At 44.2% G+C, this 19,317-nt stretch overlaps 1 protein-coding gene across 1 annotated transcript in view; it reads right to left on the reverse strand.

The window, feature by feature from the left end:
* The window catches only part of mtbp (MDM2 binding protein), a 69,919-nt gene that overhangs the window by 19,801 nt on the left and 30,801 nt on the right, over window positions 1-19,317 (reverse strand). Inside the window, 7 exon segments of the mRNA XM_052508629.1 lie at window positions 733-828; window positions 5,368-5,535; window positions 5,695-5,784; window positions 7,437-7,680; window positions 9,710-9,826; window positions 17,707-17,877; window positions 18,893-19,010. Of these exon segments, the coding sequence (XP_052364589.1) occupies window positions 733-828; window positions 5,368-5,535; window positions 5,695-5,784; window positions 7,437-7,680; window positions 9,710-9,826; window positions 17,707-17,877; window positions 18,893-19,010 (1,004 nt within the window).

Below are 19,317 nucleotides of genomic sequence, written 5' to 3' on the forward strand. Positions count from 1 at the left end.
CTACTCTAGTCCATGGTAGTGTCCTGTATGTATAAAGACACATACTCTAGTCCATGGTAGTGTCCTGTATGTATAGTCCATGGTAGTGTCCTGTATGTATAAAGACACCTACTCTAGTCCATGGTAGTGTCCTGTATGTATAAAGACACCTACTCTAGTCCATGGTAGTGTCCTGTATGTATAGTCCATGGTAGTGTCCTGTATGTATAAAGACACCTACTCTAGTCCATGGTAGTGTCCTGTATGTATAAAGACACCTACTCTAGTCCATGTAGTGTCCTGTAGGGCACCTGTTGCTAAGTCCATGGTAGTGTCCTGTATGTATAAAGACACCTACTCTAGTCCATGGTAGGGTCCTGTATGTATAGTCCATGGTAGTGTCCTGTATGTATAAAGACACCTACTCTAGTCCATGGTAGTGTCCTGTATGTATAAAGACACCTACTCTAGTCCATGGTAGTGTCCTGTATGTATAAAGACACCTACTCTAGTCCATGGTAGTGTCCTGTATGTATGAAGACACCTACTCTAGTCCATGGTAGTGTCCTGTATGTATAAAGACACCTACTCTAGTCCATGGTAGTGTCCTGTATGTATAAAGACACCTACTCTAGTCCATGGTAGTGTCCTGTATGTATAAAGACACCTACTCTAGTCCATGGTAGTGTCCTGTATGTATAAAGACACCTACTCTAGTCCATGGTAGTGTCCTGTATGTATAAAGACACCTACTCTAGTCCATGGTAGTGGGAGCTGGCTGCTTGGCTGAAGGGGATCTGGGTCACTTTCCTGGGGGTCAAGTCTGGAGACATCTGGAATGTATTTCCCCTGGAAACACACAGAGACACATTATTGTACAGCGAATAACTACAGCGAATAACACACAGTACTGCAGTGAAGAACACACAGTACTGCAGAGAACACACAGTACTGCAGAGAAGAACACACAGTACTACAGAGAAGAACACACAGTACTACAGAGAACAACACACAGTACTGCAGTGAAGAACACACAGTACTGCAGTGAAGAACACACAGTACTGCAGTGAAGAACACACAGTACTGCAGTGAAGAACACACAGTACTGCAGTGAAGAACACACAGTACTGCAGTGAAGAACACACAGTACTGCAGTGAAGAACACACAGTACTGCAGTGAAGAACACACAGTACTGCAGTGAAGAACACACAGTACTGCAGTGAAGAACACACAGTACTGCAGAGAAGAACACACAGTACTACAGAGAACAACACACAGTACTGCAGAGAAGAACACACAGTACTGCAGTGAAGAACACACAGTACTGCAGTGAAGAACACACAGTACTGCAGAGAAGCACACAGTACTGCAGTGAAGAACACACAGTACTACAGAGAAGAACACACAGTACTGCAGTGAAGAACACACAGTACTGCAGAGAAGAACACACAGTACTGCAGCGAAGAACACACAGTACTGCAGTGAAGAACACACAGTACTGCAGTGAAGAACACACAGTACTGCAGTGAAGAACACACAGTACTGCAGTGAAGAACACACAGTACTGCAGTGAAGAACACACAGTACTGCAGTGAAGAACACACAGTACTGCAGTGAAGAACACACAGTACTGCAGCGAAGAACACACAGTACTGCAGCGATCTGAAGTGAAACTAAACTTTCCTGTCCTCTGCACCCAAACTGATTAAGTGTGTAAAACAACTTCCTAATGGACTGACAGCTCGAATGTCTAGAACGCTTCTTAATTGAGTTTCTTTTAATGAACATAAATGACTAATGACTAAATATTCTTCTCTGCCTTCTGTAAGAGCACTGTCTGATAAAGGCTCTTTATAAATCAGAGGAATTCAATTAGGCGAAAACCTTTTGATTCGAATGCATATCAGAGGTAGACAGCCACATGAAATCATCGTCGCTACATGGTGTCTGAAACATCCTAACTGAGTAGTTGTCTGCTGAATGGAGTGGATTCTCCTCGAGGGAAAGAAAGTTAGAAACAGATTATTCAACAGAGTTTCAGACGGTGACAAAACTGATTTGCCCGGAGTTACACTGAAGCGCCAGAACACATTTCTACATCCATATTAGAAGCCTGAAATGTCATTTCATAGACTTTAGTCAGATAGAATGGGGGGTCAGACAGATTGAGGGGTCAGACAGATTGAGGGGTCAGACAGATGATTGAGGGGGGTCAGACAGATTGAGGGGTCAGACAGATTGAGGGGGTCAGACAGATTGGGGGGTGTCAGACAGATTGAGGGGGTCAGACAGATTGAGGGGGTCAGACAGATTGAGGGGTCAGACAGATTGGGGGGTGGTCAGACAGATTGGGGGGGGTCAGACAGATTGAGGGGTGTCAGACAGATTGAGAGGGGGTGGTCAAACAGATTGAGGGGGGTCAGACAGATTGAGGGGGTGGTCAGACAGATTGGGGGGTCAAACAGATTGAGGGTCAGACAGATTGAGGGGTGGTCAGACAGATTGAGGGTGGTCAGACAGATTGGGGGGTGGTCAGACAGATTCAGACAGGGGGTGGTCAGACAGATTGAGAGGGGGTGGTCAGACAGATTGAGGGGGTCAGACAGATTGAGGGGGGTCAGACAGATTGTCCCGTTGTTGAGCTCCCCTCTGTAGCTGGGAGTTTCCATCCATATTTTCATGCAAATATTTGAAAAATATTTAAAATCCACAAGAAAATATGCGCATTTTCCCACCAAACTGACTTGTTGTGGATAAACATCAGTACGTGATGATGTAGTGCACATAAAATGTACTTCTTTGTTTTAAGTTTTCAAAAATCTAAAGTTCAATGTGTTTCCATTGTATTTTCAACTCTACTGATCAGTTTCTGTCAGAAAGACTGTTTTAAACAGCAAACGTGCCTATTCTGGTCTTAGTATGTACGTACGCTCTAGCCAACAGCTGTGTGGGTAGACTAGTCGACATGATGAGATCATTATGGATAACAGCGAGAATATCTATATTTGTCAAATCGGCAGTCAAGCGTCGATCATCACGTCACCAGAATAAGACCATAGATACTTATTGGAAAGGAGCATCAAGCTCATCGCCAAAGATTTGTATAACTAACCGAAGATAGACCACAGCCTGTCGTGTCCAATGGGAGCAAATGCATCATAGTGGGCAGAGCCAAGGATGAGCTAGGCGAGAGCCCATTGGTGTGTTCTAGCATGTATTTGCATATTTCCGTTAGGGAACGCCTACTTTGTGAAGTAGGCGTACCCAATAAGTCAATTCACCCTTGCACTCCTTCTAAACAACGCAAACAAATATATATATATTTGGCAAAGGGCAAAGTCTACTAATCGTAGTCCACTCTGTTCATAACAGATTCTAGTTTTGTGAAAAGAAAACTGTATTGAGATCAAATGCTTCATTGACGAGGAAAATTTGCAGAATATTGGCCAAAATCCACTGCCGGCCACTGGGCTTCCTCTCATCACCATATTCGGTAGTGAGCGGAAAAGCCAACCGGATGCTTCAGATTTCTACATCCAGTGAAATATTTGACTCATTATTCTATCCGTGTCATCACCGTGCACTTTAACCACTCCTGTGAAGTTCATCATCATCATTTATTTAATCTGTAGCTGCATGGTTTACCCAAGTCGTAGTGGGAGGACCACACAACATATCTGTAAACTTGGAGCCTGACTCCAAGTTTACTTTCGATATGATGCGTACTCTCATCTACTGGTGTCCCCAGGGCTCGGTTCTAGGCCCTCTTCTCTCTATATACCAAGTCTCTCGGCTCCGTCATATCCTGGTCTCTCCTATCACTGCTATGACGATGACACTCAGCTACTTTTCTCCTTCCCTCCTCCTGACACCCATCTCTGCGTGCCTGGCAGATATCTCAGCTTGGATGTCGGTTCAGCACCTCAAGCTCAACCTCGACAAGATAGAGCTGCTCTTCCTCCTGGTTAGTGTTAACTACTTTGGAGCACTCAGACACATATAAATTAACCAGGGAGGCTGAGAAGCTGTTGTACATCTAAATACGTTAGACAACCTTCTGTAGTAGAGAGAGAATGAGTCAAACCACAATGCCTTTGAACAACTCCTAAAGTATCTGAACTGAACAGTATCTGAATTGAACAGTATCTGAACTGAACAGTATCTGAACTGAACAGTATCTGAACAGTATCTGAACAACTCTCTAGAGTTACCTAGTCTCTGGACTAATAGAGTTACCTAGTCTCCAGACTAACAGAGTTACCCTAGTCTCCAGACTAACAGAGTTACCTAGTCTCCAGACTAACAGAGTTAGTCTCCAGACTAACAGTCTCTGGACTAATAGAGTTACCCTAGTCTCCAGACTAACAGAGTTACCCTAGTCTACCCTAGTCTCTGGACTAATAGAGTTACCCTAGTCTCCAGACTAACAGAGTTACCTAGTCTCTGGACTAATAGAGTTACCCTAGTCTCCGGACTAACAGTTACCCTAGTCTCCAGACTAATAGAGGTACCCTAGTCTCCAGACTAATAGAGGTACCCTAGTCTCCAGACTAACAGAGGTACCCTAGTCTCCAGACTAACAGAGTTACCCTAGTCTCCAGACTAACAGAGTTACCCTAGTCTCCAGACTAATAGAGTTACCCTGACAAATAGAGTTACCCTAGTCTCTGGACTAACAGAGTTACCCTAGTCTCCAGACTAATAGAGTTACCCTAGTCTCCAGACTAACAGAGTTACCCTAGTCTCCAGACTAACAGAGTTACCCTAGTCTCCAGACTAACAGAGTTACCCTAGTCTCCAGACTAATAGAGAGTTACCCTAGTCTCCAGACTAATAGAGTTACCCTAGTCTCCAGACTAACAGAGTTACCCTAGTCTCCAGACTAACAGAGGTACCCTAGTCTCCAGACTAACAGAGCTACCCTAGTCTCCAGACTAATAGAGCTACACTAGTCTCCAGACTAATAGAGTTACCCTAGTCTCCAGACTAACAGAGTTACCCTAGTCTCCAGACTAACAGAGTTACCCTAGTCTCCTGACTAACAGAGTTACCCTAGTCTCCGGACTAACAGAGTTACCCTAGTCTCTGGACTAACAGAGTTACCCTAGTCTCCGGACTAACAGAGTTACCCTAGTCTCTGGACTAACAGAGTTACCCTAGTCTCCAGACTAACAGAGTTACCCTAGTCTCTGGACTAACAGAGTTACCTAGTCTCTGGACTAACAGAGTTACCCTAGTCTCCGGACTAACAGAGTTACCTAGTCTCCAGACTAACAGAGTTACCCTAGTCTCTGGACTAACAGAGTTACCCTAGTCTCTGGACTAACAGAGTTACCCTAGTCTCTGGACTAACAGAGTTACCCTAGTCTCCAGACTAACAGAGTTACCCTAGTCTCTGGACTAATAGAGGCTGCAGATCTCCGGTGGGCAGGCCGTCTGGTGTGAAGTGTCTAAGCAGCTCTTTGGCATCCAGCAAGGCTGGGGTGGTTCTCTGACCCTGGACGTCTTTAGGCCCCAGCAGACAGTCAGATGAGCTGCCAGACAGCAGACCAAACCTGTGAAGGGAGGAGACCAAAGATGAGATGGTTAAACGAGTCACGTGTGAGGAACCAAAGATACTGTCGGACTCTCCATTCCCATAAGCCACCTTGCTTGCTTATTGTTGACGGAAGAGAGATGTATGTACCGATGTGAAGAGCATTATTCAAGTTTACCTCAGCTTCTGACGAGTCCTCTGGAGGTTCTCATAGTTCTGCAGAACACTTCTCTCTGGCCAATCAGCATGTTGGGAGATGTTTAATGAACTCTACATTGGAATGGGAAAAGAGTCATTTTTGTTTTATCAGTCAAGGTTTCTAGAAGGAGTCCGTTTTAGAGATGGCAAATACAGTGTATTCAGAAAGAGTTCTGACACCTTGACTTTTTCCACATTTTGTTACGTTACAGCCTTATTCTAAAATTGTTTTTGTTTTTTTAAATCAATACCCATTAATGACAAAGCGAAAACAAGTAAAGATTTTTTGTGCCAAATGTATAAAGAATAAAAAACAGAAATAACCGATTTACATAAGTATTCAGACCCTTTGCTATGAGACTTGAAATTGAGTTCAGGTGCATCCTGTTTCCATTGTTCATCCTTGAGATTTTTCTACAACTTGATTGGAGTCCATCTGTGGTAAATTCAATTTATTGGAGATCATTTAGAAAGGCATAAACCTGTCTATATAAGGTCCCACAGTTGACAGTGCATGTCAGAGCAAAAACCAAGCCATGAGGTCAAAGGAATTGTCTGTAGAGCTCGAGACAGGATTGTGTCGAGGCACACATCTGGGGAAGGGTACCAAAACATTTCTGCAGCACTGAAGGCCCCCAAGAACACCATGGCCTCCATCATTCTTAAATGGAAGAAGTTCGGAACAACCAAGACTCTTCCTAGAGCTGGCCACCCGGCCAAAATGAGCAAGGGCCTTGGTCAGGGAGGTGAGCAAGGGCCTTGGTCAGGGAGGTGACCAAGAACCCAATGGTCACTCTGACAGAGCTCAGAGTTTCTCTGTGGAGATGGGAGAATCTTTCATAAGGACAACCATCTCCGCAGCACTCCCCCAATAAAGCCTTTATAATAATGTGGCCAAAGGCACCTAAATGACTCTCAAACCATGAGAAACAAGATTCACTGGTCTGATGAACACGAGATTGAACACTTTGGCCTGAATGCAAAACCTCACGTCTGGAGGAAACCTGTCACCATCCCTACAAGTGAAGCATGGTGGTGGCAGCATCATGCTGTGGGGATGTTTTTCAGAGACAGGGACTGGGAGACTAGTTAGGATCGAGGGAAAGATGAACAGAGCAAAGTACAGAGAGATCCTTGATGAAATCCTGCTCCAGAGCTCTCAGGACCTCGAAGGGCGAAGGGTCACCTTCCAACAGGACAACGACTCTAAGCAAACAGCCAAGACAACGCAGGAGTGGCTTCGGGACAAGTCTCAGAATTTCCTTGAATGGCCAAGCCAGAGCCCGGACTTGAACCTGATCGAACATCTCTGGAGAGACCTGAAAATAGCTGTGCAGCGACGCTCCCCATCCAACCTGACAGAGCTTGAGAGGATCTGCAGAAAAGAATGTGAGAAACTCCCAAATACAGGTGTGCCAAGCTTGTAGCGTCATACACAAGAAGACTCCAGGCCGTAATCTCTGTCAAAGGTGCTTCAACAAAGTACTGAGTTAAGGGTCTGAATACTTACGTAAATGTGATATTTCCGTTTTATTTTTTATAAATTAGCAAACATTTCTAAAAACCAGGTTTTGCTTTGTCATTATGGAGTATTGTGTGTAGATTGATGAAGGGGGGAGGGGGGGGGACTATTTAATCCAATTTAGAATAAGGCTGTAACGTAACAAAATGTGAAAAAAGTCAAGGGGTCTGAATACTTCCTGAATGCACTGTAAAAGTTACTGAGCTGTGTTACGGGGAGTAAGGAGGGACTGGAACAGCAGAATACCTGTCGTCTTCGTAGTGAGGTTCACCTCCTCTGCTCCACAGGGCTCAACTCTGGGCAGACTGGAGGCTTTAGGCAGGGTAGAGGCTTTAGGCAGGGTAGAGTCATGCATCTTGAGGTACTGTTCTCTGGCCAGGCTGAGCAAGATCTTCAGGTCATTGACTGGTATTGAAGCCGGCTTCTCTGCCTCTTCTCTACGTCCTAGTCAATATGGAATAACGAGAGTAGTCAGTAAGTAGCCTAGTGTAGCCTTGTCCGAGCCAGGATGGGCCATCGGGCTGGAGACTCAGGTTTCTGTAGCGTGAGGCTGCTTGATGTTGTGGATCTACCTGACTGGCTGCTACACAGACTGACTTTAATACTGGAGGAACCACCTACCTGTCTGGCTGCTACACAGACTGACTTTAATACTGGAGGAACCACCTACCTGACTGGCTGCTACACAGACTCACTTTAATACTGGAGGAACCACCTACCTGTCTGGCTACTACACAGACTGACTTTAATACTGGAGGAACCACCTACCTGTCTGGCTGCTACACAGACTGACTTTAATACTGGAGGAACCACCTACCTGTCTGGCTATGATACAGACTGACTTTAATACTGGAGGAACCACCTACCTGTCTGGCTGCTACACAGACTGACTTTAATACTGGAGGAACCCCCTACCTGTCTGGCTGCTACACAGACTGACTTTAATAGTGGAGGAACCACCTACCTGACTGGCTGCTACACAGACTGACTTTAATACTGGAGGAACCACCTACCTGTCTGGCTGCTACACAGACTGACTTTAATACTGGAGGAACCACCTACCTGACTGGCTGCTACACAGACTGACTTTAATACTGGAGGAACCACCTACCTGTCTGGCTGCTACACAGACTGACTTTAATACTGGAGGAACCACCTACCTGTCTGGCTATGATACAGACTGACTTTAATACTGGAGGAACCACCTACCTGTCTGGCTGCTACACAGACTGACTTTAATACTGGAGGAACCACCTACCTGTCTGGCTGCTACACAGACTGACTTTAATACTGGAGGAACCACCTACCTGTCTGGCTGCTACACAGACTGACTTTAATACTGGAGGAACCACCTACCTGTCTGGCTATGATACAGACTGACTTGCTTTAATACTGGAGGAACCACCTACCTGTCTGGCAATACAGACTCACTGCAAATGGAAACACCTACCTGTGCTGTACAGACATTTTTAATACTGGAGGAACCACTTTATTTTGATTTTTATCTACCTGCTTACCTGGCTGAATAAAACATGACTGACTTTAATACTGGAGGAACCACCTACCTGTCTGGCTGCTACACAGACTGACTTGGGAGAAGAGACCAAGTAATACCTGGAGGAACCACCTACCTGTCTGGCTGCTCAACAACACAGACCCGCACACTGCTTTAGTATTACTAAAGGCCCACTGCACCTACCTGTTTTGTATGCTGCTACAACAGCTGATGAAAGTAACACTTAAAAAATGGAGGAACCACCTACCTGTTGCTGGCTGCTACACAGACTGACTTTAAATACTGGAGGAATAAAATAACCACCTACCTGTTCTGGCTGTAATCACATTATTCACAGACTGAAACAACAACATAACTCAGACTGGAGTTATAACCACAATAACCTGTCTGGCTGCTACACAAATGACTTTATAATGGGAGGAACCACCTACCTGACTGGCTGCTACACAGCACTGACAGGGGAGCTTTAATAAACTATGCTAGATATGTTTTTTGTTGTCAAACAGAATGTTTTCAATAAAATAGCTGGTTAAATAAACTGCAATAAAAAATACATTAACTAGGCTCTATTTTGGCAATAAAGCTCACTGCAAATGGAAAGAGTGGCAGTACAGACATTTTAATATATATTCTGTGTTAGACATGATTCCGCGAGACTTTATTAGTTTATTTATTTGACCTTTATTTAAGCACACTGCATTAAGAGACAGTTTATAGAACAAATTCAGGGGATTTTCAATGACAAGGCCTAGGAACAGTGGAGTTTAACTGCCTGTTCAGGGGAGTTTTTTTACAAGACACACTGTACCTTGTCAGACAGGGAGTTTAAACAAGCAACTGCATTCCGGATACTAGTCCAACGCTCTAACCACTAAGGAGACAGGGGAGTTTAATACCTGCACACTGCACTTACCTGGCTAAATACAAGGATGAATAAAATATGATGTTGTAGCACACTCAGGCACTCCTTTAGGACCAGAGTCTGCACCTCGGCCAACTTCCTCTCCCTCTGGAGCAGTTGGTCTCCACTGGATTACAGGAGCAGGGAGTACAGCCAGTCTGTAGTGGTGGAACCTGGGAGACAGGGAGACCAAGTGGACTGCTTTATCAATCAACTGCTGAGACCCTTCTCAAGCAACATCAGAGAAAGAGAAACAAGCACACTGCTCTCGCTAGTATTACTTATTTTTATTAAAGGCCCACTGCAGTCAAAATTCATTAAGGAGACAGTTTTCCTGTGTTTTGGATGATATTGTACAACAGCTGATGAAAGTAACACTGTAATACAAACAAATGTGACGTGTGATCTGTGATACTTCCTGATAAGGAGTTGCTGGTTAATACAAGCACAATCTAGACAGGACCTTCTAAATCTGCAGGTTTTGCATGGAGTAGAGTTTAATAAGGTTGAATAAAATACAAGCACGCTGACATTAGTACAGAGCAGTGTTAAGGTTTCAGGGGAGTTTCTCAAGCCCCCTGATGTAATCACATTATTCACACCTGAAACAACAACATAACTCAGCACACGTGGGAGTTATTTTAGGATGTTCAATAACCTGGTAACGTGGCTTATGAGTTCAAATGAAGTTCATATGAATGGGACAACAGTTTAAACGCTACTGCAAAGGAGACAGGGGAGTACAAGCACACTGCATTAAGGAGACAGGGAGTTTAATACAAGCACACTGCATTAAGGAGACAGGGAGTACAAGCACACTGCATTAAGGAGACAGGGAGTTTAATACAAGCACACTGCATTAAGGAGACAGGGGAGTTTAATACAAGCACACTGCATAAAGGAGACAGGGGAGTTTAATACAAGCACACTGCATTAAGGAGACAGGGAGTACAAGCACACTGCATTAAGGAGATGGGGAGTTTAATACAAGCACACTGCATTAAGGAGACAGGGAGTACAAGCACACTGCATTAAGGAGACAGGGGAGTTTAATACAAGCACACTGTATTAAGGAGACAGGGAGTTTAATACAAGCACACTGCATTAAGGAGACAGGGAGTACAAGCACACTGCATTAAGGAGACAGGGAGTTTAATACAAGCACACTGCATTAAGGAGACAGGGGAGTTTAATACAAGCACACTGCATTAAGGAGACAGGGGAGTTTAATACAAGCACACTGCATTAAGGAGACAGGGAGTTTATTACAAGCACACTGCATTAAGGAGACAGGGAGTTTAATACAAGCACACTGCATTAAGGAGACAGGGAGTTTATTACAAGCACACTGCATTAAGGAGACAGGGAGTACAAGCACACTGCATTAAGGAGACAGGGGAGTTTAATACAAGCACACTGCATTAAGGAGACAGGGTTTAGTACAAGCACACTGCATTAAGGAGACAGGGAGTTTAATACAAGCACACTGCATTAAGGAGACAGGGAGTTTAATACAAGCACACTGCATTAAGGAGACAGGGAGTACAAGCACACTGCATTAAGGAGACAGGGAGTTTAATATGCAGGGGAGCACACTGCATTAAGGAGACAGGGGAGTTTAATACAAGCACACTGCATTAAGGAGACAGGGGAGTACAAGCACACTGCATTAAGGAGACAGGGAGTTTAATACAAGCACACTGCATTAAGGAGACAGGGAGTTTATTACAAGCACACTGCATTAAGGAGACAGGGAGTTTAGTACAAGCACACTGCATTAAGGAGACAGGGGAGTTTAATACAAGCACACTGCATTAAGGAGACAGGGGAGTTTAATACAAGCACACTGCATTAAGGAGACAGGGGAGTTTAATACAAGCACACTGTATTAAGGAGACAGGGGAGTTTAATACAAGCACACTGCATTAAGGAGACAGGGGAGTTTAATACAAGCACACTGCATTAAGGAGACAGGGGAGTTTAATACAAGCACACTGCATTAAGGAGACAGGGGAGTTTAATACAAGCACACTGCATTAAGGAGACAGGGGAGTTTAATACAAGCACACTGCATTAAGGAGACAGGGGAGTTTAATACAAGCACACTGCATTAAGGAGACAGGGGAGTTTAATACAAGCACACTGCATTAAGGATACAGGGAGTTTATTACAAGCACACTGCATTAAGGAGACAGGGAGTTTAATACAAGCACACTGCATTAAGGAGACAGGGAGTTTAATACAAGCACACTGCATTAAGGAGACAGGGAGTTTAATACAAGCACACTGCATTAAGGAGACAGGGAGTACAAGCACACTGCATTAAGGAGACAGGGGAGTTTAATACAAGCACACTGCATTAAGGAGACAGGGGAGTTTAATACAAGCACACTGCATTAAGGAGACAGGGAGTTTAATACAAGCACACTGTATTAAGGAGACAGGGAGTTTACAAGCACACTGCATTAAGGAGACAGGGAGTTTAATACAAGCACACTGCATTAAGGAGACAGGGAGTTTAATACAAGCACACTGCAGGGGATTAAGGAGACAGGGGAGTTTAATACAAGCACACTGCATTAAGGAGACAGGGAGTTTAATACAAGCACACTGCATTAAGGAGACAGGGAGTTTAATACAAGCACACTGCATTAAGGAGACAGGGGGAGTTTAATACAAGCACACTGTATTAAGGAGACAGGGGAGTACAAGCACACTGCATTAAGGAGACAGGGGAGTTTAATACAAGCACACTGCATTAAGGAGACAGGGAGTTTAATACAAGCACACTGTATTAAGGAGACAGGGAGTACAAGCACACTGTATTAAGGAGACAGGGAGTACAAGCACACTGCATTAAGGAGACAGGGAGTACAAGCACACTGAATTAAGGAGACAGGGAGTTTAATATACAAGCACACTGCATTAAGGAGACAGGGGAGTTTAATACAAGCACACTGCATTAAGGAGACAGGGGAGTTTAATACAAGCACACTGCATTAAGGAGACAGGGGAGTTTAATACAAGCACACTGCATTAAGGAGACAGGGGAGTTTAATACAAGCACACTGCATTAAGGAGACAGGGGAGTTTAATACAAGCACACTGCATTAAGGAGACAGGGGAGTTTAATACAAGCACACTGCATTAAGGAGACAGGGGAGTTTAATACAAGCACACTGCATTAAGGAGACAGGGAGTTTAGTACAAGCACACTGCATTAGGGAGGAGACAGAGGGAGTACAAGCACACTGCATTAAGGAGACAGGGGAGTTTAATACAAGCACACTGCATTAAGGAGACAGGGAGTTTAATACAAGCACACTGCATTAAGGAGACAGGGGAGTTTAATACAAGCACACTGCATTAAGGAGACAGGGGAGTTTAATACAAGCACACTGCATTAAGGAGACAGGGGAGTACAAGCACACTGCATTAAGGAGACAGGGGAGTACAAGCACACTGCATTAAGGAGACAGGGGAGTACAAGCACACTGCATTAAGGAGTCAGGGGAGTTTAATACTGCATTAAGGAGACAGGGGAGTTTAATAGTTTAATACTGCATTAAGGAGACAGGGGAGTTTAATACTGCATTAAGGAGACAGGGGAGTTTAATACAAGCACACTGCATTAAGGAGACAGGGAGTTTAATACAAGCACACTGCATTAAGGAGACAGGGAGTTTAATACAAGCACACTGCATTAAGGAGACAGGGAGTTTATTACAAGCACACTGCATTAAGGAGACAGGGGAGTTTAATACAAGCACACTGCATTAAGGAGACTGCATTAAGGAGACAGGGAGTTTAATACAAGCACACTGCATTAAGGAGACAGGGAGTTTAATACAAGCACACTGCATTAAGGAGACAGGGAGTTTAATACAAGCACACTGCATTAAGGAGACAGGGAGTTTAATACAAGCACACTAAGGAGACAGGGGAGTTTAATACAAGCACACTGCATTAAGGAGACAGGGGAGTACAAGCACACTGCAGGAGACAGGGAGTTTAATACAAGCACACTGCATTAAGGAGACAGGGAGTTTAATACAAGCACACTGCATTAAGGAGACAGGGAGTTTAATACAAGCACACTGCATTAAGGAGACAGGGAGTTTAATACAAGCACACTGCATTAAGGAGACAGGGAGTTTAATACAAGCACACTGCATTAAGGAGACAGGGAGTTTAATACAAGCACACTGCATTAAGGAGACAGGGGAGTACAAGCACACTGCATTAAGGAGACAGGGAGTACAAGCACACTGCATTAAGGAGACAGGGGAGTTTAATATTGCATTGCATTTATTTTTATTTATTTATGTATTTCACCTTTATTTAAGGAGACAGGGAGTTGAGAACAAGTTCTCATTACAGGAGACTGGAGTTTAAAGCAAAGCAGGAGACAGGGAGACAACACACTGCAGTTACACATGGAGTTTAAAACAAACATAGGAGTCAATAATACAGTATAAACAAGTCTATATACAATGTGAGCAAATGACTGCATTAAGGAGAAGGGAGAGTTTAAAGGCAAAAAAGGCCATGGTGGCAAAGTAAATACAATATAGCAGGGAGTAAAACACTGGAATGGTAGATTTACAATGGAAGAATGTGCAAAGTAGAAATACAAGCACACTGGGGTGCAAAGGAGCAAAATAAATAAATAAAGGGGGATAAATACAGCACACTGCATTAAGGGAAAGAGGTAGTTGCATTAAGGAGACAGGGGCTAAATTAGGAGACAGTGGAGCTATGTACAGGTGGAGTAATTTGATGAGCTGCTCTGACAGCTGATGCTTAAAAAAGCTAGTGAGGGAGATAAGTGTTTCCAGTTTTATTAATCAATGCAAGATTGAAAAGATGTTTAAACAGGGGAGTACAACAATCAATCAGTCTGGCCTTCTGGGTTGACTCACCCTTTCTCAATAAATTGACACATGACTCATGATATCATAGTTTAGGTCTACATTAATTAACATTACTTTAACCCTATAAAACAGGGGAGTTTAATCTTATTCGTATTCATATTTTTTAAACTGCATTAAGGAGACAGGGAGTACTGGTTAAGGAGACAGGCATGTAAGTAAGCAATTCACTGAGAAGGGAGTCTACCTACACCTGTTCGACTTACAGCATGTGACTAATAACATTTGATTTGATTCTGAAGTTCCAAGCAAACACAGCACTATTGACATGGTATCTACTTTACACTGCAGTGACTGAGGCTCGACTTAGGCCCAAATGGACCGAGAGGGTATCTACTATACACTGCAGTGACTGAGGCTCGACTTAGGCCCAAATGGACCGAGAGGGTATCTACTTTACACTGCAGTGACTGAGGCTCGACTTAGGCCCAAATGGACCGAGAGGGTATCTACTTTACACTGCAGTGACTGAGGCTAGACTTAGGCCCAAATGGACCGAGAGGGTATCTACTTTACACTGCAGTGACTGAGGTTTGACTTAGGCCCAAATGGACCGAGAGGGTATCTACTTTACACTGCAGTGACTGAGGTTTGACTTAGGCCCAAATGGACTGACAGGGTATCTACTTTACACTGCAGTGACTGAGGCTCGACTTAGGCCCAAATGGACTGACAGGGTATCTACTTTACACTGCAGTGACTGAGGCTCGACTTAGGCCCAAATGGACTGACAGGGTAACTACTAAACACTGCAGTGACTGAGGCTCGACTTAGGCCCAAATGGACCCACAGGGTATCTACTTTACACTGCAGTGACTGAGGCTCGACTTAGGCCCAAATGGACTGACAGGGTAACTACTAAACACTGCAGTGACTGAGGCTCGACTTAGGCCCAAATGGACCGACAGGGTATCTACTTTACACTGCAGTGACTGAGGCTTGAAATAGGCCCAAATGGACTGACAGGGTAACTACTGTACACTGCAGTGACTGAGGCTTGAAATAGGCCCAAATGGACCGACAGGGTATCTACTTTACACTGCAGTGACTGAGGCTCGACTTAGGCCCAAATGGACTGACAGGGTTCCTACTTTACACTGCAGTGACTGAGGCTCGAGCGAGAGCGAGAGAGCGAGAGGAGAGAGAGAGAGAGAGAGAGAGAGAGAGAGACTCTCTTTCAGGAGTCAAGGTTTTTCCTTAAGGTTTCTATATAATAAACTCCTACAGAGAGGGAGAAGGGAACAGGAAGACCTTTCAGGCACTATTGCTTCTTCCACCATTTTGTTATGTTCTCTTTGAGAATGAAAATGCCACATGAGAGTCGGTGTATAAAATAACCATTCTTACGCTTTAATCTTTGAAGGTGCTCAGAGTGAGGGTCATTAAAGTCAGAAAGAGAAGGAACAATTCTTTCACCATGTTATGTTCTCTTTCAGAAAATAAATGCTACATGAAAGTTGGTGTAAAAGAAAACAAACTCTTTGTAAGTCTCTCTGGATAAGAGCCTCTGTTAACTGCATGAAATATATTTTAAAGTACAACATCTTTCTTCTTTTGAAGGGCATTTCATAACGGAACAAAATGTGCTCTCTGGTTGAACGTGGAAGCCTGCATGCTTTATACTGTACAGAGTACAACAGGCTGTTACAGCATGCTCCCAGTCCACAGGGCTTAACACAGCAGGGGGAGGGAGAGAGGGAAGAGAGGAAAGAGAGAGAGACGAAAGAGAGAGAGAGAGGAAAGGGAGAGGAAAGAGAGATGAAAGAGAGAGGAAAAATAGAGCAAAGAGAGAGAGAGGAAAGAGAGAGAAAAGAGAGAGAGGGGAAAGAGAGAGAGAGGAAAGGAGGGAAGGAAGAGAAAGAGGAAAGAGAGAGAGAGAGGAAAGAGAGATGAAAGAGAGAGAGGAAAAAGAGAGCAAAGAGAGAGAGGAAAGAGAGAAGGGGGGGGAGAGAGAGGAGAGAGGGTAGAGAGAGAGGGAGAGAGAGAGGGAGAGAGAGAGGGGGAAGGAGAGAGATGAGAAAGAGAGAGAGGAAGAGAGAGAGAGAGAGAGGGAAAGAGACAGGAAAAGAGAGCAAAGAGAGAGAGAGAGAGAAGAGAGAGAGGGGGAGAGGAAAGATACAGGGGAAGCGAGAGAGAGGAAAGAGACAGAGGAGAGAGAAGAGAAAGAGAGAGAGGAAAGAGAGAGAGAGGAAGAGAGAGAGGAAGAGAGAGAGGGGGGAAGAGAGAAAGAGAAGAGAGAGGAAAGAGAAGAGAAAAGAGACAGAGGAAAGAGAGAGGGAAAGAGAGAGAGGGAGAGAGAGAGAGAGGGAAGAGAGAGAGAGAGAGGGAAGAGAGAGAGAGAGAGGAAGAGAGAGAGAGGGGAGAGAGAGAGAGAGGAGAGAGAGAGAGAGGGGGAAAGAGAGAGGAGGGGGGAAGAGAGAGGGGGGAGGAGGAGAGAGAGAGGAAAGAGAGAGAGGGGGAAAGAGAGAGGGGAAGAGAAGAGAGAGAGAGAGGGAAGAGAGAGAGAGAAAGAGAGAGAGGAAAAGAAAGAGAGACTACACTGCAGTGTCTTTCTCTTCGTTCCTCCATTTCACTCACTTCACTGTCTGTCTCTCTTTCTACAGGCTTTATTATCTCTGAAAGAAGGAAGATATCCAGAGGAAAGAGTCAGAAGAGTAAGGGCAGGGTTCCCCAACTGGAGAGTGAGGGTCATTAAAGTCAGAAAGGTGGTTTTATTTTGGCCCCCCTTATTTCATTTAAAAAAATGTTTGGACATAAGACTGTAAAAACACCAGTAAATCAGCTCCAAAGTTATTTTTAATTTGGGAAATCTGTTCCCAAGTATTGGCAGGCAGAATAGAGAGATATGTGATCTTATGCAAATGTAAGCAAGGCTAGAAATGATTATGTTTTAGTCAAATATTATATCTGTTTGGGATGCTTGCAGTCAATTTGCAGTCTACAAATCATTTTGTAATTACGTTCAAAAGCATCAGCTAGCTAGAGGGATTCTTCTTGTCCTTTTCAACTTTTAGACCATTCATACTGTCCGTGATATTGACAGGTAAGTCACCGATCATAATGTAAACAACATTTCATATCAGATCTTTGTTTGTTCACCATTTCTTTTTTAAGTTTCTTACCTGAAGACGACACCGAATTCTCTTTCAGAAGCCCATTGACGGTTGCCGTGGCAGCGGCTCCATTGATCTGATTGGCTGAGTGTATCATGCGGGCCTTGCAGCCTCCGCCCTCTGACCCCTGGACCAACAGGAAGTAGTGTCCGCTCTCACCCTTCACCTCCACATATGGAACTATGGCAAAAACCAAATAGGTGAAAATGAGTTGAAAATAAAGAACACACATCCAGATTATATGTAGAGAAAAAGCCATAGGAATGCTTAGGGACGTTTATACAGTATAACGAGTGCCTTGGTTCTCCTTGTTGCCTTGATTCTGCCTTGATAGTTCCTATACAGTTAGTTCTGTGACGGTCGATCCAGGACCAGCACTGAGCCAATCCCTTTTCTCACACACGGGCTGTAGCTGACAGTAAATCAGCTCCACATACAGTACCTATTGGCAGGCAGAATAGAGAGATCCACATACAGTACCTACCGATCATTATACAGTACCTACCGATCCACATACAGTACCTACCGATCCACATACAGTACCATTCATCGATCCACATACAGTACCTACATTTCATATCGATCCACATACAGTACCTACCGATCCACACCTACCTATACCGATCCACATACAGTACCTACCGATCCACATACAGGAAGTACCTCACCTCACCAGTACCGATCCACATACAGTACCTAGATCCACATACAGTACCTACCGATCCACATACAGTACCTACCGATCCACATACAGTACCTATCGATGCTTACCAGTACCTACCGATCACATACAGTACCTACCGATCCACATACAGTACCTACCGATCCACATACAGTACCTACCGATCCACATACAGTACCTACCGATCCACATACAGTACCTACCGATCCACATACAGTACCTACCGATCCACATACAGTACCTACCGATACATACAGTACCCATCCACATACAGTACCTACCGATCCACATACATACACCGATCCACCAGTACCCGATCCACATACAGTACCTACCGATCCACATACAGTACAGTACCTACCTACCGATCCACATACAGTACCTACCGATCCCACATACAGTACCTACCGATCCACATACAGTACCTACCGATCCACATACAGTACCTACCGATCCACATACAGTACCTACCGATCCACATACAGTACCTACCGATCCACATACAGTACCTACCAGGCAGGGTCTTGGGTCTCTTAGCCATGAAGTCCTTCCACTTCTGGGAGCTGAGCTGAGAGGCAGGGGGTAGAGCCATGGAGCTGACCGTACAGGACAGAGAGAACAGTGCCCCTACCTGGAGTATAAACCAAATGTGTAAACCAAACACACCTCAAATCAGTATTTGACATATCTCGAGCTTGGAACTAGAAGGTTCTATGTGCAAAAAGATGATTCTGAGAGAATTTGTTTTAAAGTTCTGAATCCTAATTAGTTTGAATGGTGTCAACTATTTTCAATGTTATTATTTTGAACGCAACAACATGTATTGGGGTATTTATACATATATATTATAGTACCATATAGGTAGTGAACAAGGCTATGTCAATAACTACATTTCCACACAAATGCAGATTGAACCTTATAGTCCCAAGTTCTCCATT

This window comes from Oncorhynchus keta, unplaced genomic scaffold (genome assembly GCF_023373465.1).
Source record: "Oncorhynchus keta strain PuntledgeMale-10-30-2019 unplaced genomic scaffold, Oket_V2 Un_contig_3758_pilon_pilon, whole genome shotgun sequence".
NCBI lineage: Eukaryota > Metazoa > Chordata > Actinopteri > Salmoniformes > Salmonidae > Oncorhynchus > Oncorhynchus keta.